General features: G+C 34.2%; 1 protein-coding gene across 10 annotated transcripts in view; it reads left to right on the forward strand.

Moving 5' to 3' along the window:
* The window catches only part of PHF14 (PHD finger protein 14), a 181307-nt gene that overhangs the window by 50908 nt on the left and 103224 nt on the right, over positions 1-27175 (forward strand). For all 10 annotated transcript variants that reach the window (XM_075492887.1, XM_075492889.1, XM_075492888.1 and 7 more), the window contains exons 14-16: positions 6764-6932; positions 20498-20548; positions 20705-20826. In XM_075492887.1, the coding sequence (XP_075349002.1) occupies positions 6764-6932; positions 20498-20548; positions 20705-20826 (342 nt within the window). The remainder of the gene's footprint in view (positions 1-6763; positions 6933-20497; positions 20549-20704; positions 20827-27175) is intronic.

A 27175-nucleotide genomic window follows, 5' to 3' on the forward strand; every position in this document is an offset into this window, starting at 1 on the left:
AAAGACTTTAAAGTGGTTAAAAATGTTGACTTTAGTACTCTTTTAAAATAGTAAGCAGGAAACAGTTAAAAATAATTGTTTCTTAATTTTTACTTTCTATTCTATTATCACTGCTATTCATGTACTCATAATTGCTAACTTGAGCGAAATCATCTAATCATTAAACTTCGCAAAAGGTTTGATGATTAGAGTCATATACTTTATCAATATGTATTTATTTAAACATTGGGTAGCTTAGCATGAGTTTATTCCATATGCTTCATATTTTATACTGTGTTTGAGGATGCTGAATGATTCAGCTTATGTGTGTGAGGCTATGTAGATTAGTTAATAGTTATATTTTTTGTCCATTTCATGCTCAGCATTTAATAGACATTTAAATTATAGTATACAAAAAAGGATTTTGAAATTGTTTAACTAAATCCACTATTACATGTAATGGTAAGAAAAAAAAATCTTTTTTATATTTAAAAGCTAATTTGTTAAAGAAAGCACAAATTATAATTAGTTATCTCAATGTTTCTAACCATAAAAAGGAGGTAATGATTTTAATCTTAGTGAAATCATAATAAGAATTTAGACGTGGTAAGCACCAGTGTCTCACAGCCTATTAGAAATTGGTTTCAAGCACTTAACACTAACAATTTCCCGTGTTCGGAGGCCTGACAGTTTCCTCCAAGGTAACATTTATACATTGTGAATATTTTAAAAAGAAATTGTTTGTAACAAAGTTCGAAGCCTGTCCTCATTTCAAATAGATTTATTTTGAGAGGAAGAGCATAATTATTTTACATAATAAAAGATGAAAGCATTAATTTCTATGTGTTTTGATGTGGTGCTTTCAAAATAGACCAGCAGTTCTAATCGTAGAGTAAAATGCCATGGCATGCTTTTATTTAAAAATTTGGAAATTTTCAGTTTCTTAGAAATCCTGTTGGTTAAACACTAGAATATTTTTTTGATTCACGTTATCATAAAATTAAGCCTTGTCATTCTCTCTGACAACTTGTGCACTTTTATGCCCCTGCCCGTTCTAAATGAACTGGGAACTGTGTATTTTCCTGGTAGAGAATGATCTGAACTGATACAAAAGCAATGCACGAGTGTTGACAGACAATACAATGAATCAAAATCTGATTGTAAAATATTGACATTTTCATTAAGAAAATACTTGGCAGCTACCAACAGGGACTAGCTCTTTCTATTAAAATGAGATTGCTGAAAAACAGTGATAACTTCTGGTAGCATATGAAATGCTGGGAACCTAGATGAACCAAACAAGGACTAATGATCATATTAGGCATGGTGGTTTTTATTTTTCTTCTGGAAGGCCAATTTATTTTAGTGGTAACTCTGTGTGGGGAATATTGGCCACAGGACAGAATGAGCTGTGGAGTTCCTGACCAGCAGTCCCATAAACACTCATTTGGTATCTGGACATTCATTCATATTCCTGATCCCACTCATTCAGTACTGGTCCTATACATCTTGATTGTTTTTTTCGTCCTGAGTCATTGGATAATGATATAAAATTATTAACTTATATAAGTGTGAGTGCAATATTATACTGCACATAACAGATAAATTTTTATGTATTTGTCACTTGTGCTAATTGAAGGATGTTTGGGTCTTTGCAAATGGCAAATTTTCAGTACCTTTACTGTCTGAAAGATGCTCTTTGAAGCTCTTTGAGAAACTATTTTTGGTTCATATATAGTCTTTTATCTCCAGAATAAGAGCAGTCCTCGTTTTTTCCTTTTCCAGTACATCATTCAAGATGTATGATTTATTCAAATTACCAGAGCATAGGTGTCATCTTAAAGCTATAGTCCATTTTTGTCAAGTTCAAAGTGGTTTAATTCTTTGCTAACATTGCAAGAAGTGATTTATCACAGAGTATGTCTATGAGATCTGTTTCCTCCTAACTAAAAACAAGCTGAACTCTTAACTACTAACTGTACGGTTTTCGTTTTTAAACACTGGGGGCAGAAATGTTTTCTGAAAGCACTGTAGTGGTGGTCACTCAGCACAAAAGATTTAAATTTACTCTTTCACAGTAAGCACTGTGTGCAGAGGATGCTGGTTTCTTCCAAATCCTCTTCCGGCCTAATGCTCAGTTGTGATTATAAGAACAACTGTCTTGTTCAGACTGAGTCCTTTGTATTTTCATCACACAAGCCACTCTGAAACTATGTACTATAACACAGTTAAGGCAGTCTAATTCATCTATAATGTGACAATTGAACAAAATCTTAATTTTTTCCTAATTTTTGTAGTGTTACCTTTTCAATAAAATATCTTCATATGTTTTTATCTGTTTTTCTGTCTCATACAGTAAAGTTGTTGTTTGTTTTGTTATTAAAGTTTCAAAAATAAAAACAGATTCATGTTAAGTTTACCAGTATGTTGGCTTTGAGCCCTGTTTGTGAGATCTTCAACTTCATGACCTTTCATTTATAAAGGAGTGATGTTCTGTGTTTCTTCAGCTTTTCTCATCATCATTTCACAAATTTCCATGTACCACGCCCATCAGTTAAAGTGCGTTTAGATTTTTTTGATGTGTAAAGCTGCAGCATAAGAAAGCATCATAATGTCATTGTTTGCATTAAATTTTTTGGGAAGTAGCAGGGTTTTCTCTCTACAGTTTTCATTGCCACTTCACTAAAAAACCACCCCATCTCCAAACTATCCCTCCCCTCCTTGTTTTTTCAGTGATGTAGATGTTCACTTTTTCACTTTGTAAATTTCTAGGTTAAAGGCCTCATACTATCAGTTTCTAAAACTTCATAACCAGAAAGCACTCTTTGGTCTTTGAGTGCTTACTAAAACCCTGAAGTAAAGCCCTGTTATAGGTTCACATGTTTCTTGAAGCTGCCCATGCTCAAAAATCTATTTACCACCAGGCAATGCAGAAACATTTGCATCATGCAGTTACACAAAAACAATGTTTCAGTATTAGCCTGGACCATGAATAATTTTTGAAAATTAATAATGTGTGTTCCTTTTCACTTGCTGTCCTTGTCTTTTGCTAGTGGATTGAGAAGATCCATTGGCTTTGTGAGATGGGAAGGTACCTCTGGTACCATTGGGTCTTGTACAAAGTCAGATTGAAAACACAACAAAACCATGTAGCTTTTTCTTCTGTAGGTTGTTACCGCTTAATCAAAGACTTTCTGTGTGATTAAAAGGTTTCAAATCATCACTGTTATTTCTTGATGGTTCAAACATTTCCAGTAATTTTTACTAGTAGGCATATTATTGCCTACTACTAATTTTCTCTGTGAGTCTAGATTAGGCAAGTCCAGCCTAAAAGCAAAACAAAACCTGTGTACAGAAGTTGAACCTTTGGCACCGTTTCTCCTGTTAATTTGCTTGTGCTGCATGGCAATGCTTGTTAATTTAGACGTAGTTGAAGGCTATTGGAACAGTTGGAAAGGTGCCCTGTTGTGGTAGGTTCTCTATTCACTGATTGTCCTTGAAGAGGTGAAATTAAATGAGCATGACTTTAGCGTAGCCAAAAGGAAGAGGAGTCATATGGCTGCTTTCTGTGAATATATTGGGATTAAACAGCAGGATGGGAAAAGAGTTCTTTAAATTCAAGAACCATGTTGAAATAAACCATAATAGGACTTGAAAGTTAGGAGATTGTTTCCAAGTCAGAGGAGTGTGTGTCTGTAATAGCTTTTCTGTGGGCCCTATGGGAGCTAACAACCAAACTACTTTATAGTTGAAGCTTGACTGCTTTATAATAGGGTTGATAAGATGTGTTTGCCTGTGATAGTAGAGGCTATTCCAGTAAATCAAGAGGTTGCTTGTAAGTTCATGTTTATAACTTTCCTTTTTTCCCTCACCTTCAGTGCATTTGTGAAGTTTTGTTCTGTGTTTCACACCCCCCCATCATACTATGGTTTTGCAGCTTTCTTTTTGTAGGTCTAGCTTTTTTTCTAATTTTGGTTGCTGTGACACTTGCACCACCTGTTTCAGAGCAAGCTTGGTCATAAAAATGGAATTTCAGGAACTTGCATGCAGTACCTCATCTGTTGACAGAGATGTTTCTTGTCTTCCTCACTAACTTGAGAATTAAAATACTTCATTTATTTCCATTTAAATAGGGCCCTAATGAAACTAAAGTACTTTACTGATCTGCACAGTTAGTTTCTGTACAACTGTCTGAGCTTATGTAGCAGAAAAACAATGTCTTTCTCATTTAACACTGCAGAGCTGAAGAACAGGAATAATTTAAAGCATAGGTGCAGGGTGGTCAATGCAAGAGACTGGGTTTCTGACTCCAAATGTTGCTGTAAAATCATACTGCGATTTTTTTATATTATAAAAACTTCAATTTTTTTAAATGCAGCTCTTTAGTTGTAGAATGTTTAATTTTTAGTTTATACATAGTACATATCTTTCCCATTAACATGGTAAAAATAAACTTTTTGTAATAATTGCTCATCACAGTATTTTTGAACACTTTCATAGCTATTGCTTACATCTGCATAAGCAGATCATAGTAAGTACTTTCAGTTGTGCTTTCCATTCCATAAATTAATGACATGACTGGTGCTGCAGTATTATAGAGGGCTGTGCTCTCTGATGCTTACCAAACAGAAAATCTCCTTAGAGTTTTGATTTGGACAACTTGAAGACAATGCATCATACAGAAGTAAAGAACACAAAGTAACCTTTAGCTAAGAAGACACACAAAATTTTGAGGGAATGCTTTTATCTCTAAAGCTTATCTTTCCTCTTACATCATTGGAGAGCCTTTCTCTGTAAAATCTTACAGTCATAGTAGTTTGGTCTGTGTGCTTTTATTTATTTACTTAAGTGCATGTGTATACATATTTGTGTGTGTTTATGCACACAAATTTATGTAAACATATAACTGTAAAGAGTAACATTTTGTGAAAGTTATTATGCCTTACTTTTTTTTTAATTGTTTTTAATATTTTAGTGTCCTAAAGAGGCCTAGAAATGTTAACAGGTACTGAGTCTGTACTGAACTGAGGTTTGTAAAAAGGAGGAAGAATAGAGTATTACAGACTTGTATGTTGGCCCAAAACTGTTTGCAAAGTATAAAAACTGCATAAACTGACTTCCATGTGTTTTGGCTACTAATAAAGTCTTCATACTTACATGAGGGAAGGGAGAGACTGTTACCTTTCCTTCAATCTACCTTGTAGTACTTCTGTTTTCTAGACCACCAAATACTTCTAGCTCTGGCATGTGTTGTATTTCCAGTGGTCTCAAGTGCTTTAGAGATAAGAAGTGATTAATGTTCATAACATTATAATGTAGCCACAATTATATTAATTTTACATATGGAAAAACTGAAGGAGAAAGGTGTTGACTTAGCCAAGGTTGTACTGATAACAGTTACCTGATCCAGGATTAGATCCCCTCTATTTTGATTTGGTAGCCACTGGTCTCTCTAGCGGACTGTGATGACTGCTGTTGTCTTCTGGTATAGCCAGGAGAGATCTGAGATAATACTGCTTGGATTAGTTTGAAAGAATTAGAAAACAGGGAAAGTTGATGGAGTTAATATTGTGTTAGCCCTTACTGAAGTTCATAGGAGAAAAGCTATTCCTGTTGAACAAGTACATATGAAGAAATCAGCTCAGACACAACATACATACCCTACTTTCTGCTTTTGTTTAGATGCAGGGTGGGTATGCCTTCTTGTCACAAGTATACACACTTAACATTTACCTTCAAGTGATTAAATACATGGTTTTTGTTTGTCTCCTTCCAAAGCAAATTTGGTCCTTTGTTTAGATAATTTTAATGTGTGTATCCCTATTAATGACAATTAATAGCAGAAGATAATGTTGATTTTTTTTTTTAGTTGGTATTATAAAACGAACATTTTTAATATGAGAACAGTGATGAATTGGAATTTGTTTGAAAGGATTTATAGTTTTTTGAATTAGAAGTGTAATGTGAGAAGGAATTAAAAAAACGGCTCTTATCAGTGGGTAAAATTTTTACGTTTTCATTAACGATTTTTGTTAACATCCACGTTTATGACTTTGCATAAGTTGAGTATTTTCTGCAAATGAGAACAAAACTTGATGACTTCCCGTCTTGTTAATTCTGTCATGGAGCTTGTTAACCTTAGCAAGCATTACCTTAGCATCTCTTCATTTTTGAGTTCTGGTTGTGATTTTGTACTTTTTCAAAAAATCAACAGGCTTTTTTTTCAATTCAGTGTTCAAAGTTTGTTAATATATGTCTCCAGCTTCTAGATCTTTAATTGTCTCTTAACTATTTTTTTCAGATTTAAAACCCACTCCCTTAGAAAATACATATTAAAATTGATTTTCATAACAGACATTTCTTCTGAATCCCTGCCACTAAAGAGTGCTCTCATCAGAATGAATTCAGCAGCGTGTCATCGTAAAGATTAAACTGCAGCAGCAGTTACAACAATTAATAGATTACAGATCAGTGGGCACCATTAAAAATGGCGATGTGGTAGGATGCAAATGGTGAAGTAGGGTGCATCTTTATTGAAGAGTAAATCCTACTTCCAAAATCTTGGTTTTCAACATTTAAATACTGTCAGAAAAAAGCCCAGCAATAAGAAAGTCTTGCTTGTTTTTTTGCTTAGTTGCTTAAAATATCATATATTTGAGGGACTTCTTTAGGTGTCCATTGAGTTTCTTGACTTTTGAATTCATTTTAAACCCAAACACTTCAATATGTTTCTTTTTCTACTTTCGTGACTGCAGTTTTAAATAGAAAATCTTCCACTTTGCAGGCAATGCTCAGAGTGTGACCAGGCAGGTAGCAGTGACATGGAGGCTGATATTGCCATGGAAACCTTACCAGATGGGACCAAACGATCAAGGAGGCAGATTAAGGAACCAGTGAAATTTGTTCCTCAGGATGTGCCACCAGAACCGAAGAAAATTCCAATCAGAAACACGGTAAATGATGGTTGAGTTGTTGTTATGCAGCTCATATTCATAATAATTTTGTTTAAGTTGACTTATGTTTTGGACATTTTGAATTGCAGGATTTCAGTTTGATTGGTGTTCTATTTCTGTTATAAATTCCCTTTCCCCTGTTTAATGCTTTATTACTTGTGTTAAATATATAGTTTTGTTACAGTAAAAAGCTGGGAAACATGGTACTGAACTGAAGAGCTGTACAAGCTTTTCCTTTTACCTGGGTCACAAAGTCCTCCATTAATTGCAGAAAAAGGGAAAATTCTGTTTGCACTTAAACTTAGCCTTTACAGCTGTTCTGCACCTTAGCAGTAAGGACACTTTGTTCTTGTATGCTAAGATTTAAATATATCAAATTGTCAATTACAACTGTAAAGTAATCAGTCATTTCCTTATGTACAGGCAACCTACTGCCTGACTGCACTGACTATCCCAAGACCTCATTACTTCAGTTTTTTTAGCTTCCTAGTCTTACAAGTCATCGTATGTTTTCTCAGACTTTCCTGGTGGATAGTTTTTAGAGAAGCAAAAGCTCTTGCTTCCTGTACTGATGAAATATTTAGCATCTTTCTTTCATTTGAAAGTAGAACTTTTTTATTAATCACTGTATTCTGTTGTGTTTCTCTGGTGCTCTAATCCTTAAGATTTTGCTCTCCTCCTTGCTTCTAAAACAAGGTTTTTCATGTGTGATGTGTCACATCACCTATAAAATGTACCTGAAAGTATCAAAGGGTTTTTAGGTCCAGTTTAGGGAATGAGTAGTGTTCCCATGACCCTTTGGGCATAGGTAGTAATTATATATAAACTGGTGGTTCATCTTCCAATATACTTCTTAGTATTAGGAAATACTTAAACCCTCTCATGTTAGGGTTAGACATACTTCATCTCTCATGCAACACAACTTTATTTTCCTCACAGGGCTTTCCAGACTTTCTGCTTGTACTAGCAGATACCATACTTACCTCTTCTGAGTGTACAAGTATTTTCCTAACCTAACCTTAAATGTTTGGAATGTTTGGGCCACAGCTTTGATTTACTCAATGGCTTCCTTTTCCTGGTCTATGACTACGAAGAACTTTAAGAACGGCTCAAGCCAAAATGATTAATTTAGTCAAACTATTAGGAGCGTGAGTAAGCCAAAATTAAATTTTGTGAATAACTGAGAACCTCTGTAGGGGAGGTTTTTTTCTTTCTTTTTGTCGTTGAGGGAAAGTTCCCTTCTTCCCTATGTGTAAGAACATGCAGGTTCTTATAGCTGTCTGGGTAAGTTGAACTGACTGTTGTTATGCTGCTGTTCACACAGAAAGAAGACTTATCTGGTGTTCCTGCTTACCGAACCTTTTGCATCTCCTCTCCCCTTTTTCTTCTTTCTCTCTTCCCTCTTTTTACACCTAATATAGTGGTATTAAGAGGTGGGGAATCATTATTATGGGACTAAAGAGAACTAAAAGTATTGCAGGAAAGACATTCTTCATAGTAGTAATAGACAAAAGAGTGATATAAGGCATTGTACAGAAGTCCGTAGGAAGACAAGATTGGTTTGTTCTAATGCCCATGTAATAACTGCCCAGCTCCTTCTGTGCTATGTGGGCAGAAGTCTGATTGCTCTGAAGTGTTGCCCTCATGCTGTGACACTGATGTGCTACACTGGTGCTACATTGGTGATTTGGTACCTCATGTGTTACAGAATATGTCTACACACATTGTGGTATGTAATTTAGAGATTAAATTTACTTTGAGTGGACTAATATGTTGGCACGGTACAGAATTGTACTGCGAAGAATTACTGCTACCTGTCTAAGAAAGACTTTGTTCCTCTGCTTGAATTTTTAGGCTCTCTTTCAGCCTTCTCCGGTTCTCTGCTTTTCTACAACATACAGATTTGCAAGATAACATCTTTGCTGTCCTGTGGGCAGGGCTCCTCTGTTAAAGTTATCTCCACTCTTTTAGCTTTCCCATAGCTGACAGATTTTTCTTTATTATTATTATTATTTATTTTATTTGTTTCCTACTGTGTTCTACTTAACTGTGGAAGAGAAGATTCACACCCTTGACACCTGCTGGATTTCTTTCTCTGAACTAGGCTGAATTCCTTTGGTTCAGCTCTTTCATGATCTTGGTGCACTTAGGCTGTGTAACAAAACGAAGATAACAGACCTCTCGGACTTAATAGGTACTTCCTGGCAGTATGGGATTCCCATTCACCTTTGCTATGAACCCAGGAAAGTTGGTGTTAGTTTTTGTTGCTTGTTTGTTTTGTTTTGTTTTGTTTCATTTTGGCTTTTTTTAGGAAGAGAATACTTTTTAATTCATTAGGTCTGGGGCTGTCTGTATATTTCAGGGGAAAAAACCTGGCCTTTGAACAACTTCTCAGATGAAGTTTACTTGAGTCTGACTACACAGAGAACACTGTGTGGTGCATTTCAACAACGATGACCAGATACGTGTTCTGTCCTTTGTGTACTCACTGCTCAAATCCTTTAAAATGGTTTAAAATAAAGAAAAAAAAGTAACAATTTGAAAATATACTTACTTCACAGTCTTCTCTTCTCAGTGTCTTTTGTATCTCTGGGCATGTTTTATTCAATCTAGTTTTATTTTGGAAGGAATTGGCAAGCCTGCTTAGCTAACAGTGTGTAATCAGCCTTGCTTACAGTTATAATCAACAAGTGCAATTATAAGACTGTTGAATTGTGTATCTGTTGCTCTTAAGGGAATTTCAATTTGTTTTGCAAAAAATTATCTTGAATTGATATAATTGAAAGATGGTTTTTTTTTTGCCACATACCTAAGAGAGCAGAATGCATCTTACATGTTTGGATTTCATTGTAGTGGTTTATCATAGTTAACTCTTCATTACTTTGCTGACAGAAATTGTGGGTAAGCCTTAATATTTTATTTTGGTAAAGTTGCATTAGGTGTTACTGATGACAGTAATAGCTGATATCTGTAAGACATTTTATACAGATGCTTATGATTAACTAAACCTATATGCTAACTATATGAAAAAATATTTCATGTTAAATTGTACTTTCAGAATTGTGATCAGCTTGTTCTGCAGCTCCTATTTGGTAATATTGATTTCAGAGATGGAAAAGGACACCCCCTTTCATGAAAAATTGCTTTTTTCCTTATTCGAGTATTTTTTTTTCTAATTTCTGTCTGCTTCAGGTGTACTATGAAAAGTAAAAGACCCTTTTAGAAGTATTCATAATTTTACCATTGTTTCTTCTCCGGTCTAATTATGGATGTGCGCTTAAGTCCTGCAAAAAATTTTTTTTTTTTTTTTATTCCTTCAAAGCACCTGAGTTCATTGATGTTGTAGATTTTCTTTTCCAAAATTGTTTTTTTAAAGAAAATATTGGTGGTTTTTTTTCTGCTTTAAGTGTAACCTTACAATTTCCTTTTGTTTTGCATTATTGCAAAAAATAATAAGTACATCTAATTTTACCTTCTGCAACCCGTACTATTTCTCCTCCTTTTCCTTTATGAACCTAACAGTTCTTTTCAGGTTTTTCTCATCTTAAGTACTTAGCCTTACATCTGTGTTAGCAGAGGTTTAGAGTGGTATGCTCTGCATTATTTTGAATGGTCTAAGTAGATTAGTTTTAAAAAACAATAATAAGAAAAAAAAACCTGACAAAGCACCTACAAGCTGTTTTTAGCACAGAGAATTGTTGCGTATACTGCTTTTGTTTGACAAATAAATACTGTCATTTAGAATAAATTCTTATTTCTTGCTTTTGTTTCATATAGGAAAAGATAGTAGAGGAGTGATTATTTTTTTTTTCCTTACCAAGTATATTAAAAGATAAACAGGACTGTTATCTTGTATTTAACGGAAGCATTTCCATCAAAGTGCTTTCCAAACATCTATTGTGTAACTTAATTATGTGATGTCATAGATACAAGTTTTGAATAAAAGAAGGCTACAGGAGGAAAACAGAACATCAGTTCCAATTTGAGTCTAAGTATCAGTGCTTCATAAAAACAGCATATAATTTTAAAACACTTATCTATACTTATCAGTCATCATTTTAATTAACATTGTCAATGATTGGTCAACCATTTAAATATGACTTCTAAATAGGTACCTGGAAGACCTTTTAAAGCAACTATCTAATAGTAGTGTTTTTGACATGGTTTTGACTTAAAAGAAATTGCTGTCAACTGAACATTAATGCTCTAGAACAAAATAATCAGGAGTTACTCAGCCTATCTGAAACTTAAGGTTTTTCAACACTGAATGTAAAAGCTCAGCTGAGCCTATGACATGTCAATACAAACATACAAAAGCTAGATCAATCAGCCTGCCAAATACATGAATACATGATAGTATAGGACTCTTTTCTTTTGGCTTGAGGTCAAATTTAGAAAGGAGGAAAGTAAGATAAATTGATTTCACAATGCTTGAAACGAACAGAGCATATCAGAGTTTTGTGTTTGTTTGGTTTTGTTTGTTTGGGGTTTGGGGGTTGTTTTGTTTGTTTGTTTGGTTTGGTTTTTAAGAAACCGGGGGAAAAAACCCCATAGGTGAAAGATCACTTCTTTTTGATGTAGCAAAGGCATGAAGAGGTGGACATATTCCAAATGGTATTCCAATGGTGTAAATATCGATATCTGTGTGAGTAAAGGTAACTAGCATATCTATCACTTCTGCAAAGAAGTGCATTTAAGTTCAGTTTTCCAGAAAAGAATCACTTGTTTTAGCAACAGCTGCAAACTGACTTTTTCTGGCCTTTTTGCCCTCCTGCTTCTGTTTCGGTTCTCCAAACATGTGTGCTTTGGAGGATATTAGTATTAAAAAGGATATAAAGTAATCCTGCTAGTTCTCAAATTCTGTTATATGTTTAAGTCTTAGAAAGAGTAGTTTCAAGTTAATTGCCAGATTCAGTGATAGTATAGCTTGACAGCAGGAATGTTGCAAAATTTTTGCTTTTCTAGGGGGAAAAAAAAAGTTCTCAAGAGAATGGAAACTTTAAAAAAAATAGGCCGAAATTGTAATTCTGTGTAATTAAGCTTCATGGTCGACTTGTTTCTCTTTATAATCATATTTTGATTTACTGCTGTTTCTTTTTGTCTGGCAGTTCCCTTTTTATTACTGCCAGCTTTCCGGAAAATTAAATAATTGTGTTTCAGAGATATATTTTGAATAGTAGTGATATGTACCATTTCAAGTATTCACTTTGATCTGTATTGAGCGAGTGTGCCATCTGGTGTCTATATAGCTGTCCTTACCTTTATTTAAAATAATTTTATGCTTGTGTGGGGCCATCAACAGAATATTTTTTTCTGCCTTTTAACAAAGAAAGGAAGTCAAAGGGATTTTTCTGCAACTGGCTTGATTGTAGTAACTTTTTCATTGGCAAAGGATGTTTATAACATTGAACTCTTAATAAGGATTGGGTGACATCATGGATTAAAAATTGCTGTCTTAGCAAAATGGTCATGGTTTGTGTTTAACAGGAGAAAGATCACATTATCTGTGCAGTTTCAACCTGTGGGGTTTTTTTCTGAGGCTTTTGAAAATCTATAGTTCGCTTTATACATGCTCTTGATAGTTAGGACAGTGGTTTCATTAGGTTACTTTTTTGGTAGTAGTGGAAGTTTTCCCAGTTCTGTTTTCTGAGCGTTCTGCTCTGCTGATATTTCATATCAGAGCCGTCTTCTGTTCTGTAGTAATGAAATGACTCCTTGCCGTGACCTCATTGTTTGGAATGATTCCATAGCATTCTGATATTTACTGATTTCCTTTTTCTTTTTTTTTTTTTTTTTTTGTCTTTAGATTCTCATTAACAAGTATATGTTAAAGTCTGTATGAGTGAGAGGGTTAGGGTTAGAAAGTTTTTGGTATGTGTGATATGTATCAATGAACCATAGTTTGGTACAAGGTAAAACTATGGAAGTTTATCATTAATATCAGTGTGTCAACTGTAAGGTGATATAAGATAAAAATGAAAATGACTGAAGCATTTAGATAGGAAACAGAATTGAAACACAGTTGTAATCTTATGCTGACCCTCTTCGCTATGCATTTCATGTAGCTACATGTCTGCAGGTCAGTCATGGAAACAAAAATCAAATATGTGCTATTTCAGAGAAGAAATATGAGATTTACAGATGTAAAAAAATCAAAGCATCTTAAGTTCTTCACATTTGGCCCTCGAAGAATTACAACACAAAACAACGTCTACAAACTTTTTACACAATAAAGGAATTGTCATAGTACCAATGGTTTTAAGTCAGGTGTGTCTTTAGTAATTTAATAAGCTTTTTAATGTGAAATCTGTGACTAATTTTGAATTATTTATATGAAATTCTCAAATGAAGATGCACACCTTCCTAATGATACCATGTGCCCCCAGATTCCAGGAGCACTTGGACTACTGACTTAATTTCCTGTGCTCACCTTTACGGAGAAAAGTAATACTTACCCCAGGGTGCCAGCACTATTAGTGGTATCAGAAACTCAGTGCTGAAAAGAAGAGCCCTATGTATGACAGTATTGTTTCTGTGACATCCAAGAGGTATAGAAGCACCAGCATAATAAGGATCATCTTTCCTGTCTATTAGCAGCAGTACATGCTAACGTAGTGAAACCCCTGAATTTACACAGATACGACGGCATAAGCAGGTGTGCTGGGCCTCTGCTGCCTTTGTGTGTGTGTGCAAACAATTAAAAGAAATTCTATCCATGTAACATTAAGCAAGGCAGAAGCTGGGAGCAGTGCTATCTACTGTGATGTTTGAAACAGTTGGCAGAATGACTTCTGCAAATGACTGGGAATCTCTTAAGTTCTGTTAAGTATCATTATGCTCTAACCCCTCTTGGGTTTAAATTAGCTTTCTCAAATAGCTTTTTGGAATTGCCATGCAGAAATCACCATTGGTTTACTGAAAAACAAAGTAACTGAGCAGATCAAATCCAGAACCATGCTAGTTCACCTTATATGAAGTAGACTTGAAGCATTGGTGCTAACCACAGATGTGTTCAGTATTTCATATTCTTTTCCATGTCTTTGTAATACTGTATATCTTCTGTATACCTCCTGTATACCTCCTGTATATTTTCGTGTGTAGAAGAAGAAATTAAATAGGTGACAGTATAAATTTTTATCCTCCGGGAGCACTGCAGGAAATGCTCAATATTTAAGAGGAGCACTTGTGACTCTTGGGAAGCACCTCCCCCCTTTTGGTCAGCTGATGAGTTCTTGGTTTTCCTTTTCTTTGAGCTGGCAAAGCAAAACTGCTCCAAGAGAACATTCTACCTTCTATTGCTGTCTTCGGACGAACTGATTTAAAGCATGTGTCTTATGGACAAAGGAGAGAGGCATAATGATGTGGTTTACTGACAGCCATGGTGGTTTTGGATCATGTGGGCACCCATTCTGTCACATTCACCATTCTGCTTTCACGCTTTGAAACTAACATATCAACTTGTTGCATATGTGAGTGACAGCAGTCAGTCTGTTTCCTTTGTGACTTTGCAGCTTTGTTTCCTTTACTGTTTTGCAAACAGTCTGTTTCCTTTCAGAGAGTGTTGGACTCATCCTGGGCTTTATTTGTTCCTTACAGATGCCTTTCATTTGTCTCATGTATGGAATTTATTTTTCTGAAAATATCCAAAATCTTACAGTCAATTCATTCTCCCACTTTTGGGTTGACAATTTGATCCCATTGTTGCTCACATTTTTCCCCTCAACATTTGTCATTCCATTTTGGACAGGTTTTTTGACTGTTTGGTTTTCTAAGTGTCTTGAGTACAGTATTTCCTTCCATGTGTTGGAATCACGTTATCCCCACACCTCTTCTGATTTCTTGTCCATATATCTTCTAAAAATGTCACCCTAGTTCCAATTCACTCATGCATTTGATCCACATCATGTCGTATCATTTGTTGCTTCATCATGCATTATTGATTCCTTATTTAGTATTCTATTTTTCAGCCATTTATGTCCTAATTCTTTTTAATTCCCTAAGCTGATATGCAAGTTTGCACGCCACAACAGCAGAATGCTGCACACAACAGGTGCATACTTTTGTGTCACAAAACATGATGGCTGAAAGAAACCCATTTTTTATTTTTCTTTCCCTTGTCCTAGTTCTCCTAATTTCTTCCGGTTTTTTAGAGGCATTCCCTGACATTCTTTCTTAATTGTGTTTTATTAATTACATTATATATTACAAAATACTATATATTTTATGGAATATTTTAGTAACTGTCATCTTAGATCATTACAAATTAAATTAGAGTGGCAAGCAAATGCTGGGTTTTTTCTACTTCTCTTTCTTTTCAGGTTTGATAGCTATTTGTATGTTGTGTCCATCACTGTTTCTGTGTAGGTAGTCTTGTAATGTTTTGTGTGAATTTTTAAAACATTGGAGAGGCTAGAAGCAGTTGGTTTTGGGGTTTTTTTTTCCAAATTTTGATGCGAAGTCAGAAGTTAATGAAATAACTCAGAGGAATGGTGTATGCTTTAATACTGTGGGATGGTTCTTCAACTTCCATAGATGACAAGCTTTGAAGTAAAAGACCAAAAGGGACATTTTAAATCTTTAGGTTTCATTTATCCAGAGCATTATGTTTTTCTGAGGGAGGGCATTAAGATTGCTGTGAAGGCTAAACCTTAGTAAGATATTCTTGGAAAAGATGGCTTGCTTTCACCTTGATGATTTCATTGAGCCAAACGGTTCAGTCTGTTTACTTGAGGAACATTATCTTATGCAATTTTAAAGAGTTTAGTTAGAAGACAGTTTGCTGACATATAGAGGTGGTTTTTTCCCCTCAAAATGTTATGCGAAAAATTTAATCTATTTTAATCTTCTATTATTTTTAAATTTTTCATAGATTTTTTTTCTCTTGTTTAAAAATACTTTCATTTTATGCTTGCATCTTAATTTTAATTCATTGATCTTTCTTGGTCTGCTCAGATTATTTTGGGAATAATGAAATAAGACACTATTTTTCTCTCTCATGTCTGTTCAGTGTAAGGTATGTTCTTCGTAACACAGCAGCTAGATCTTTTGACTGTTTATTTCAGAAAAGAATAGCTTTTAACTTGGTTTTCTAACAACAATAAGTTATACAGTTGCCTACCTTTCTAGTAGTATTGCCTCTAGTAACCTGTTGACAAATTATGGCAAGGTTTGATCGAGGTATGTACACCAAAGGTAATTAAGTTCTTGGGTATTTTTTAGAGCAGCTGGATGGGAAGGATGACTGCTGAGTAAGGAAGAGGTTTTAGTTATGAGCTCGGTTATCCTTTGTGGTTGGTCCCTCGCTTTCCAATGTAGAACACGTTTGGAACCTGTCCTAGCGTGTCCTCACTTTAGCTGGGGAACATAGGGAGAACCTGGGAATATGGTGGGAGACATGGTTTGAATGTAGTAGAGAAGGAGAGGTTAAGAAGTCACTAGAGAAGGGGAGGAATAGGAATATTATGGTATAGTATTAGGAAGTAAAATTTGACTAGTTTGGCTGTTTTTAGCATCTATTTATTTATTTTATTTTTATTTTTTAAGGGCCCTAATTGTGAAAGGATATGAAATGAAAAATAGTATCTGCCTTGTGTGTCATGATTACGACCTTGACATAAGTTTGTCTAATTTTCTGGGGTATTTAAGGTTATATAGGATCGGTACTTAATTAGCCCTTAGCTGTAGGCATATAATTTATTTGCCAATGGAAGTCTTAAGTTGCCTGTGTAGTAACCAGAATGTAGGTGCCTGCCTGGTGATTCCATTGATGCTGTGGGATCTAAAGCTCAGTGGCTGGAATCCTCCTGTTAATAGCAGGGAAGTGTCTGAGCACATAGCACATTGAATTCCCGAGTTGAATTCTCTTACTTGAATTCTCTTACTTGAGTGCACATTGAATTCCAGAGTTGTGCAAGTATACAACTTGGGATGAGACGCAACCAAAGACTTGCCAATCAGCTGTCATTAAATGTCAACATTTGAAAGAATTTTTTACAGAAACCTTGTACTTCTACATACAGAAAATTATATAGTTACATATTTTGAACCACATTCCATTGTTCAGTACTTTTTTTTTTTTTTATTCCTGTCCTAAAATGGCCTCTTGAGGCAGTTGCCATGTATGGGTTGCATCTGTCTAATCCAGATCTAGCTGTGTTTTGTTCTGGACTGAGTTGTCCATTCCAAATGGTTGATATTTTAGAGCATATCTACCTTTTGCAGTGAAACAAAGAACCTGCTGGCATAGGACTGGCATTAATGGGGATTTTGCTTGGGTGCTGATAACATGACTTTTTGCTTTCCTGACTTATTGTTTGGTCACTTTGGAAATGCAGGGACAAGTTTCACAAAACTGACTTGCTCCGTTTTATGATATAGAGAAGTTGTAAATTGAAGGTATCTCTATAGTATTGAATTGCCAAGTGTTTTGATTAAAAAATCACTGCCTTTATATGCATCTTATGCTGGATTAGCAGCTCTGTTTCCAAATAAGTTCTGAATATGAACAAGTTTATCTCAGTTGTAGTGTTTACCATTAGACATATATAATAACACTGTACCTTTAAGCTTTTCTTTTCTAAGAAATCTTAAATTTTAAATTGTTACTTCTGGCAAGTACATGCAGCTCTAATATTTGATGCTTATAGTCTCTTATGTTCTGATTCTGAGCCCACTAATGACAGAAATTATTCAAAGCATTTTAAAATGCAAATACAGTACTTGTAGGCAAATAGCAATGAAAAATACTGGGCAATGTAATCCAGGTTTATCTGATTCTTTTCTGTGAACCTGTAAGGTAACTTTAGTGAAAACATATGTAAAATTACAAATGCCTAATAACTGGAAGGCTCTTGTTGAAAATCACAGAATATTTAATTTTCCGTTGTGAATTTGATGTTATTTTCCATTGTCAATACTGGCAATAGTATAATGATTCTGAGCAGAAGTTAGCATTGCAAATATGTTTAAGTGTGGAAATCAGTTTGGAAAATATTAATGTAAAATTCTGTTACTTTAAAAGCATATAAAATATCCTACAAATGCGTATGTCAAAGGTGTTGATTTTAATGTTTGTTTTCTAGTGATTGCCAAACAGATTCAAGTATGTTTGAAGGTTTAGAAATCTAATGTGGGTCTAACCTAATGGAAGCGTAATGCGGGCATAATTTAATGTGACATTCCTTGTCATATACATCACACGTTATGTAGCAGACAGGTGAAACCCAACATTTTCTTCACAAAGGTGACTAAATTATTTATAAATCTTGTCTCTCCATTTTGTTGAAGTTTAAATATGATTCATCACTTCTTAAAATATAGTTATTAACTTGTAATCTTTTCCACTTAGGGTAAAAAATTATTTCATTGTTACCTATATTTCCAAATTATATATCAGTTTTCAAGATTGCATTACTCTGACTGTACAAAGCATGCATTTATTGTCTTTTGCTGCTTAAACATGGAGAATGAGGACCATAACACTGCATATATTGGCATGCACTTTTACACCTACTTCTTTTTAAGCTTTACACAGCTGCATTCAGCAGGGCCTACATGGCTTAAAATTGTCAAAGTTTGTAAGTGTTCTTAGGACTAATGCCAGAGGTTGAAAGCAGTAAAATTGCCAGTTAATGTGCTGATGTCTGATTACACTTTTTTTGTCTATTTTTAATTTACAGTGGCCTTGGGTTGTGTTACATGTAGTTGACATGTAGCCCATGTTACATTAATACCTCTAATATTACGTTGATAAATTCAGTTACTTGTAGTAAATCGGTTCTTCCAGATTTGGACTCTACCGTGTAAGATAGTGTCTACCTTCCACTCTACCTTCCACTGTACCTTACTCTACTGTGTAAGGTAGTGTCTACCTTAGAGGTAGACATACTTTAAATTAGGTAAAAAAGGTAGACATACCTCTTTTACCTAGGTAAAGAGGTAGGTAAAGAGGTAGACATAAAGGTAGAACACCTCAATTATGACTGTATTATTAAATGTATAGTAAATATTGATAAGTATTAAATAGATAAGGTTTTACAATTTTTTATAAACTGTTTTTAGGGAAATGTGAAAGAGAACCTCGATGGTAATTAAAGTATTCTAACGAGGCGCAAAATAGACTAGTGTTTTCCATTCTACTACGTTCCTTTCTACTACAGAGTTAACTCTTGCCTAAAAACAAAAAACCCCTTCCCAAACAGTATGTCATTACCATGTGCAGATCAAAATCTGCATAGGTAGGAAGGTATAGATGTGTTGAAGTGGCAGGTTTATTTACAGTATAACTATATTTAAATGTGTAAAATAGTTTAAAATAGTGAACATTCTTAATTTGAAACTAGTATAAATCCCCTTCAAAGAGGACCCCAAACAGGAGAAACATGGTATTACTAGCTTCTTCGGTATTGGATTTATGGCTGTTTGTCATTCTTAGCTGGCTTAAGATTTTTTTGATCAGCTGGTTTTTACTTTTTCTGAGATGAACACTGGCTGCTTCAAAAAAAGTTTTAACAAATCATAAAGTAGGCAGTGTTTTTTTAATCACATGATAAATGACTTCCTAAGATGATGATTTTGGCCCAGAAAAAACAAGCATTTTAAAGTTTGTTTATGTATTTATTTATTTTATTGGTGTTAAAGTATCAGACATTGGGGGTTAGTGGAATAGTCTCTGATGTTTTTCATTTCCTTCTGCATGCCTTCTAGTTTTCTTTCCTTGTTAAACAAGGAGGAGATACTGTGATATTGTCAGCTTGTGGCAGTTATTTAATGCATCCAGGTTATAATGCTGCTATTTCAGAGACAAAACCGTAGTGACTGAAACTGGACTCATGTGCGAGTTGCATGTAGTTACTCAGAGCTTCTTGTAAACCTTTGGTGTTTGCTGTTACAGTTCCTGGAAACCTCTTTTCCTTGACACTGTTGGTATCTAGATTTTTTGGCCAACTGCAATACTGAAATAATTTCCACTTTTTGTATTACCCATTCCATCTGTTTTATACAAGTCATATGTTAGTATATGCTACAGCTTTATGAGCGTCTGCCATATACCCATTATACTAAGCTTCGGTTTGAAAGCTTTAATTCTTGCTTACTCCTCAAAAGCTCTAAGAATTATTTTCTGTTTCTGTTTTGATGAAGTTTTTTGATTTTGATTTTTTTGAATCTGATCACTTGGTTTACAAATAGAGCAATTCTAAGTGCTCAAGGAATTTACTGTAACATACTGTTCATATCAATTTTCAAATTACACATTTTAGTATTGGGAAGGTTATGCAAAGTCTGTAAGAGATTTGTAATTCTGGTGGCAGTCTTTTTTAGAATAAGATTCTACATGTTCAGGTCAAGAAACGTATTTATATTTGGTTTTTGGCTAGTTCTGTAGATTTATATCCAGAATCTGAAGCTGGTGGTCTAACATCTTTATTGTAGTTGTCTTGCAGTGGTTCTGTAATTAATGGTTTAAATTATTTCCTGCGGTATGTTTTGTTGTTGTTATGAATAATAGATAAACAGCAAAAACATTATGTTACCTAATATTGAATTTTAAATATATTTTCTTCTAGAGAACTAGAGGACGAAAACGAAGCTTTGTGCCTGAAGAAGAAAAAGCTGAGGTTGGAATATAGTGTTTTGTTTGGGTTTTTTTAACAGTTTCACAAAAAAAATTAAACTTTGGGCTGAAGTGTTACTTTCAGTGCTATAATTGAAAATATTTGCTTTCCTTCCCTCCTTTCCCCCCCATTCCTTTCTTTTGCCTTCTGCTATGACAGGAACGGATTCCCAGAGAAAGAAGACAACGACAGTCTGTTCTACAGAAGAAGCCCAAGTCGGAGGATTTAAGGACTGAATGTGCTACCTGCAAAGGGACTGGAGACAATGAAAATCTAGTCAGGTAGGTTTGATGCTCTGACCTTATGAGGAATTAAAGTTCCATCTTCATCACTTTGTCATTGTGATTATAACAAAGAAAATGTGCTTTCAAAAAAAAAAAAAAAAAAAAAAAAACAACCCAAAAAAACCACCCAAAACCAACCAAAACTTATTTAGGGGAAACATTACATCAGAAATATTGATTTGATTCACTTATTGACCTGCCAAACACATTTACACTGTGGATTAAGATGTAAATAACCAAGATAATCTGTTTTTCTAACACAAGAGAATTAATTTTCTCTTGTCAGGGTGAATTGTCAGTGTTTTAGAGCAGGTCAGAAAGATAAACAAACCAGCAATTTAATGATATTAAAGCTACAAGAACATCCTAAAAGTAATTAAATTAGCATCATTAACAATTTTATGAGCTGAAATGTGGATTATGAGGAATTTATGTTTTTAAAAACATATTAATGCTACCTCCATTAATGCAGATCATGAAAGGGTTTGATAATCATGTTTCTTCTCTGAAACAGAAGTGAAAAAAAAAATCTGTTGAATGGTGTTTTAGTAGGTGCAGAAATCTAATTAAAGTGTAGAATAGCTGCTGTTGAATAGCTACTGTTGACCACAACTTCTGCTGATTTTGACTTTATAGCTGACATTGTGGCCTCTTTGTGAAGCTGTAGAAACTGCTCACAATTCTTGAAAGAAGAATAATGGAGCTTAGCAACCAGAAAGCGGATTTTAATTGAATCTACTGAGCTTTCATTAAAATGATCTCATAATAAGTTCAGATAAAAAATAGTGTTGTATTTAGGTCCTGTATGCTTCAACTAGATTTTTCTGGACAAGATCTCCTCTTTAGCTGAGATATAATTGTTGTTTTTGACTGGAAGGATTAATACATCTTTTAATCTATTTCAAGGAATCAGAGTTATGAGAAAAGTCATAATCAATGATATATGCAAGCAATACATAGCTTTAGAATGTGTCCCATGTACAGATGTCTTGCACTCAGAATAGCTGATTTTAGTATCAATTACAGCATATGGTTTACTGTAGAAGTTGATACAATTTCAAGGGTTGTGTGCCAAATTGTATTTTTATTTCCAAGTTTGAGGCAGAGTGCCTGTACGAGCTCATCGGTAACTGTGTGACTCTTATATAGACAAGCTACTACTGCTAGGTACTCCTAGATCCTGCTCAGTACCAGACTGTGAAATAGAGACAGGATGTTACCGAGATTGCTGATACAGTTATACTGATGAGAACTGATAGCAACAGTTTTTAACTGCCCACAACAAGATGAAGGGCTTTCTTCAGCCCTATTGTTGGCAAGAACTAAAAGATGCAGGAAGACCGTTTTGTTGTGGGAAGGAATCCTGGGAACAACATGTACTGTGCTTTACTGCGAAAAAGGCAGTGAATTAGTTTTCTTCAGGCTTTTTCTAGAAGTGTTAAATACCACATTTGAGGACATAAAGGATAACATGAGATAATGCCATGAAGAACTGTATATTTAAGTTGCAATTAAAAAATATGGTAGAAAATTTATGGTATGTCTTGTTTACTAGATGAAAAGATTTTAGTAGTAATTTAGATGGGCCAAAAATAAGCATACTACAGGCCAAACCCCAAGAAATTCTTTTATAAACTATCCTCATAATTAGGCTTGGAAAGAGCATAGTAATCCTGCATGGGAGGAGAAAAGGAGATTCTTATGTTCTAATCCTTTGTTCATAATTCTCTGAAAAATATTTTCTTAAATCTTCTGCCTTATTTTCCATATTAGTTTTTAAAAGACATTATGAATTTAAAACTTGCTTTTCTTCAATTCCTATAAATAGCAGCTATTTTATCCAAGTTAGGTGACCACTGCTTCTAAAGTGCTGTGGGGGCTTATTTTTGATAACTACTAAATGATGGTAAAGTATTCAGTAAGTTTGAAATATTTTTTTAGTATTATTTTTTGGTTCTTAAAGCTGTATTTCTTTTGATGAGGGTAAATTCAGGGACTGTAATAAGATGCTAGCTACCAGACAGACTTTCTGCTATGCAGCCAAAGCTGTATAGGGGTGTGATCCACAGATCTATGTCAGAGAAAGTTTTCAGCATCCTTTTTTCTCTTATGTTGTCACAAAGTAAGAGAAGAGACCTTCTGCCTGCACTGCTTCTTTCACCTGCTGCTTCTTTCACCTGCCTGTACCATCATCCAAGACTCCTTTGTGGTAGTAGAAATAGAGTGTTATTTTAAATGCAAGTTGGTAGGGCTCCTTGTAAGCAAGAGATGTTTAGGAGGGAAAAAAAAAAGTATTTTTTCAATATCCACTTTGTTTGGCACTCTGGTATTAAAGCCAAAACTTTCTCAGAAAGCTAGTGATCTTTATCATTGCCTTTGCTCTTCACTCAACAAATGTTTTATAATTACTGGATTTTATTTTCACCCTTTCCTACCCATCTGCAACTAAGAAAAGGGAGGTTTGTGGGAATGTTATAGAAGAGATTTTTCTGAATGTGAAAGTTGATCACTAAGTTAAATGGAAATGTGCAGCTGCTGAAACTGCAGATTGAAGGAATAATCTTGATGGGCCTTCTAGCTTTTCCTGCTGTGTGTTACCTCAAACAGGGCTGGTTATGTGACTCTTGAACAATCTGCTTTGAAAAATTGTAGGTTTTTCTAAAATTTTTGTGGCACACTCACTTCATGGTTGCTACCTGAGTAAGGATTAGAGGAAGATAAGCAATTATTTCTTATTTCAAAGAATGCAGCAGAGTATTTAGTATTGAATCTGGAATAAAAAAAGTATTCAATTGTTTAGTTATTACTGTTTGACTAATGGAGATTCATTTTTTTAAATCTCCATTTTAGGTGCTTGTGTGTAGCATTGGATGGCTGAGGGATTATTTGTTGTATGTGCAGTGTCTTTACTTAAACTGTCGTGGTTTAAAATCTTTAAATAATTGCCTGTGAAAGGATTTAAAATTCTTCCTTAAAAAGTACGTTTCGTTCTGATAAATTGTAATGGTTCATTAATTGGCTGAAGTTTGCCTTAGTCACTATAGTTTTGTACCAAAAAAAGTGATTAAAGTTAGAATATCTTTAATTATTAGCTTTTGTCTAAAACGTATTGACGTTCCCTACGTTTATATGTGCTAATAGTTGCCATACATATGTATTACATACATACCAAGACAGTGCTTTTTTAATCACTGATGTCAGATTATAGAGATAGGACTGTTTCAGTATAGCAGCATGCAATAGAACTGAAAGTTTAGGTTTTGTGGTTGTGTCCACAAAAAAGGATCAGTCTTGTCATCCTTTTGTGATACACTTTTTGTTTTATTTTGTTTTTAGAATTTACAGTGAGTTGTTTTGTATACATCAGCGTAAGTTTTATCAAACTAAATACTTCTGCAAATTTTACCTTTTACAAGATTAGTGAATGGCGCAGTCAAGATTTACAAATTAGTTGCACAGTGAAAAGTTAATTGAAAACATTCACTCAAATGAGGCAAAGTCTGATCTGTAACATTATAAATGACAGTAAGGAAGCTATATCTGTAATTAGAGAAAAGTGTGGATTTCAAGTATCTTTTTACTCAAATGAACTGTAATTGAGTTTTGAGAGGAACAATAGTAAAATATGGAGGGTTTTAAAAATTTTATATTTGATGCGGGTAGGTTTGGTGTAAGGCATGGAGACACAGCGCTTTTTTAAAGAAGAGTTCAGTGAAAGGCGTTATAAGGTCTTGTTGAAACTAAAGTATTGTGAAACCAGGGGGTACCTATAGCAATATACCGCTCAATCTTAAGGAGTAATCAAATATTGAAAATATTTGCTTGAAATTGAAGACATATTTTGAAATATGGGAGTTTATAAAGCTTGATGTGAAAGATACATTTTCTAACAAACTCAGAAAATAATTTTAAAGGATATATTTGTTTTTAGAGGTGACGTCTACTGTTTGGTTTAGAAAACATTTATGTAATGATGCTTTTCTTTTTCATTTTATGAGTCTTTTAAAGTTGTATATAGTTTAAACATTTAATAGGTTTCCTGAGTGCTTTGTTACAGTCTTGCATGAATCACTTAGAATGATAGATCTTGCAAATTGTTTGAATCATAAGTATCTCTTTTTTTTTTTTGTGAGGCCATAATGCAAATCTTTAAAAATAGCTCCCTAATAGCTCCCTTTAGAACTTAACCGTATTTAGTAGAAACATGGATGAGGAAGTATATTTCAGGTGGCTCAATATGTAATAGGTAAAGCTTGCTCTCCATCTTGCACCATGCTCCAGAGTAAGTAAGTGATTGTCCCACTGTACACACAAAGTGCTTCTAGCACAGTATTACTGTCTATTCTGTTTTAGTAAAAGAAAAAATTAAGATGAATTGTATTTTATTTTAATACATAGAACTGTATTTTAAAGAAGAATCCATGGGCTAATCTAGTTTAAAATCTTCCAAGGGAAGACTTCTAAATTACTTCACTTCTAAAGTGGTCTCTTCTCAAAAAATAGTCCAGCTCTCAACTGCTGCTATTAAAAAAAATAGTATCATAGCTTCAGTTATTGGCTTTAAGATGTGCTTGGGTAGTATTTCAGAATATAGTGCATTATATAAAATTGGTATCTCAGTACTAGATTTGAGAAAAGCAGAGTAAAATTAGAATATCGTTTATATATGGGGCAAAATCATATTTGACCAGGTTAAACAAATCTCTGAAAAAGTATTAGACTTCTTCATCCCACAATTTAGAGCAAGCATATAGTAATACATTCTTTTATAGTTTTGGGTATTGAATTTTTATGCGTTATTGTCAATTAAGTTAGAATTTTCCATTTCGTTTGATTTGCAGCAACTGAGGCAAAATTATTACTTCAGCATTACAAGGAGGATAAAATAGGCTAAGGTCATGTATTTGAAAGAATATAGAATAGAATTTTTTGAAAACATAGATTTTTGAATGCTGGTTATAAAGTATTCAAAAAGTGTAAAGCTGCAAAGCAAATTATTAAGCATGCGTGTAGTATTTATTTTTAATGCAGATGTTTACTAGGAAATAAGCAATTGTGAAAGTATTTATTTTTCCCAATATACTAAGTCTCACCTTTCAAGCAAGTGAAATGTTCTGCATCTGCAGTCAGTGTATGAAGGCAGGCCTGAAAGGGGAAGGTGAGGAATAGGAAGGGAGAAAGAAGAAAATACATGCAGTGTCATATTTACTAAAGAAAAAAACTCTTGAGTAAAATTGACTATAAGATTTGTCATAACTTTGAGTCATCAAATCATGCTGTAACTGAAAATCTTCAAAATGTATGCAACATCTGTAATTCTGGTGCTACAAATGTATGTATCAAATTTAAGATAATTTATACTGTATAAAGGATTGAGTCCTTAGCTGCACAAAGTGATATACTTTAATTCTGGCTTTGACAGAAAGTATGTTCTAGACAGCAGGCTCTTTTGAATCCTGTGGAAATTTTCTCTCTGAAACTGTTACTTGCCATATTTCCATAATTGCATTTGTCTTGTATAGGTTCATCTTAGCGTTTTTGTTTCTTACGTTTCCATGCAGAGGGGCATGCCAGCCTTCAAGTTAAGGATTTCTTCCTTAATCTGTTAGCTGCTAGTTTTGAAGCTCTACATGAGCTGAAGTTTATTCCAGAACAAGCACATTAACTATTAATTACTTAAAATGCACTGCAATAAAATTAACAATCAATCATAGTAATTGAAAGCCTATGATTTACAGTAGTTTTAGAAGTTTAAGGCTGCTAATGTAGAGATTAATCACTAGGAAAATGTTAGTTAATTCAGTCACAATTTGCAACAATCTTATGTTTTACAGAGGATTACGAATGCATTATTTTATTGGAATGCACTACTTGAGTGAAAGGAAACTTAACATTCAATTGTGTAGTTTATTTCTGCTATATAATTTACAGGGATTAATTCTGCATATTAACTTTTTTAATTACTTAAGTTACCTGTTAGATCATTTTTTCTGTCATTTACCTCATTTTATTGCCTTCTAAAAAGTGTTTATTTTTATGCTAGATAGCAGGATAATACATACAATGACATGCACATTTTTGTTCACAGAGGACTTTATTCAAACTGAATTACCTATGCTGCATTGCATTTTACTGTAAAATACCACAGATTTTTCATTTTCAGTAAATTCATGTGCTAGGGCAGATATGAAAAAAAAACCGTAGGCATTGTGAAGCTCTCTTGTGAAGTACCTAAAAATCAGGCATAGGTCTCGTAGCAAGACTCATACTGCTGCTGTTCAAGGCTTTTCTAGAAGCAGCGTGCTAGGCATGTTTGCATTTGGGCTACCTGGCTACCTAAAGCTAC

This window comes from Mycteria americana, chromosome 2 (genome assembly GCF_035582795.1).
Source record: "Mycteria americana isolate JAX WOST 10 ecotype Jacksonville Zoo and Gardens chromosome 2, USCA_MyAme_1.0, whole genome shotgun sequence".
NCBI classification, from domain to species: domain Eukaryota; kingdom Metazoa; phylum Chordata; class Aves; order Ciconiiformes; family Ciconiidae; genus Mycteria; species Mycteria americana.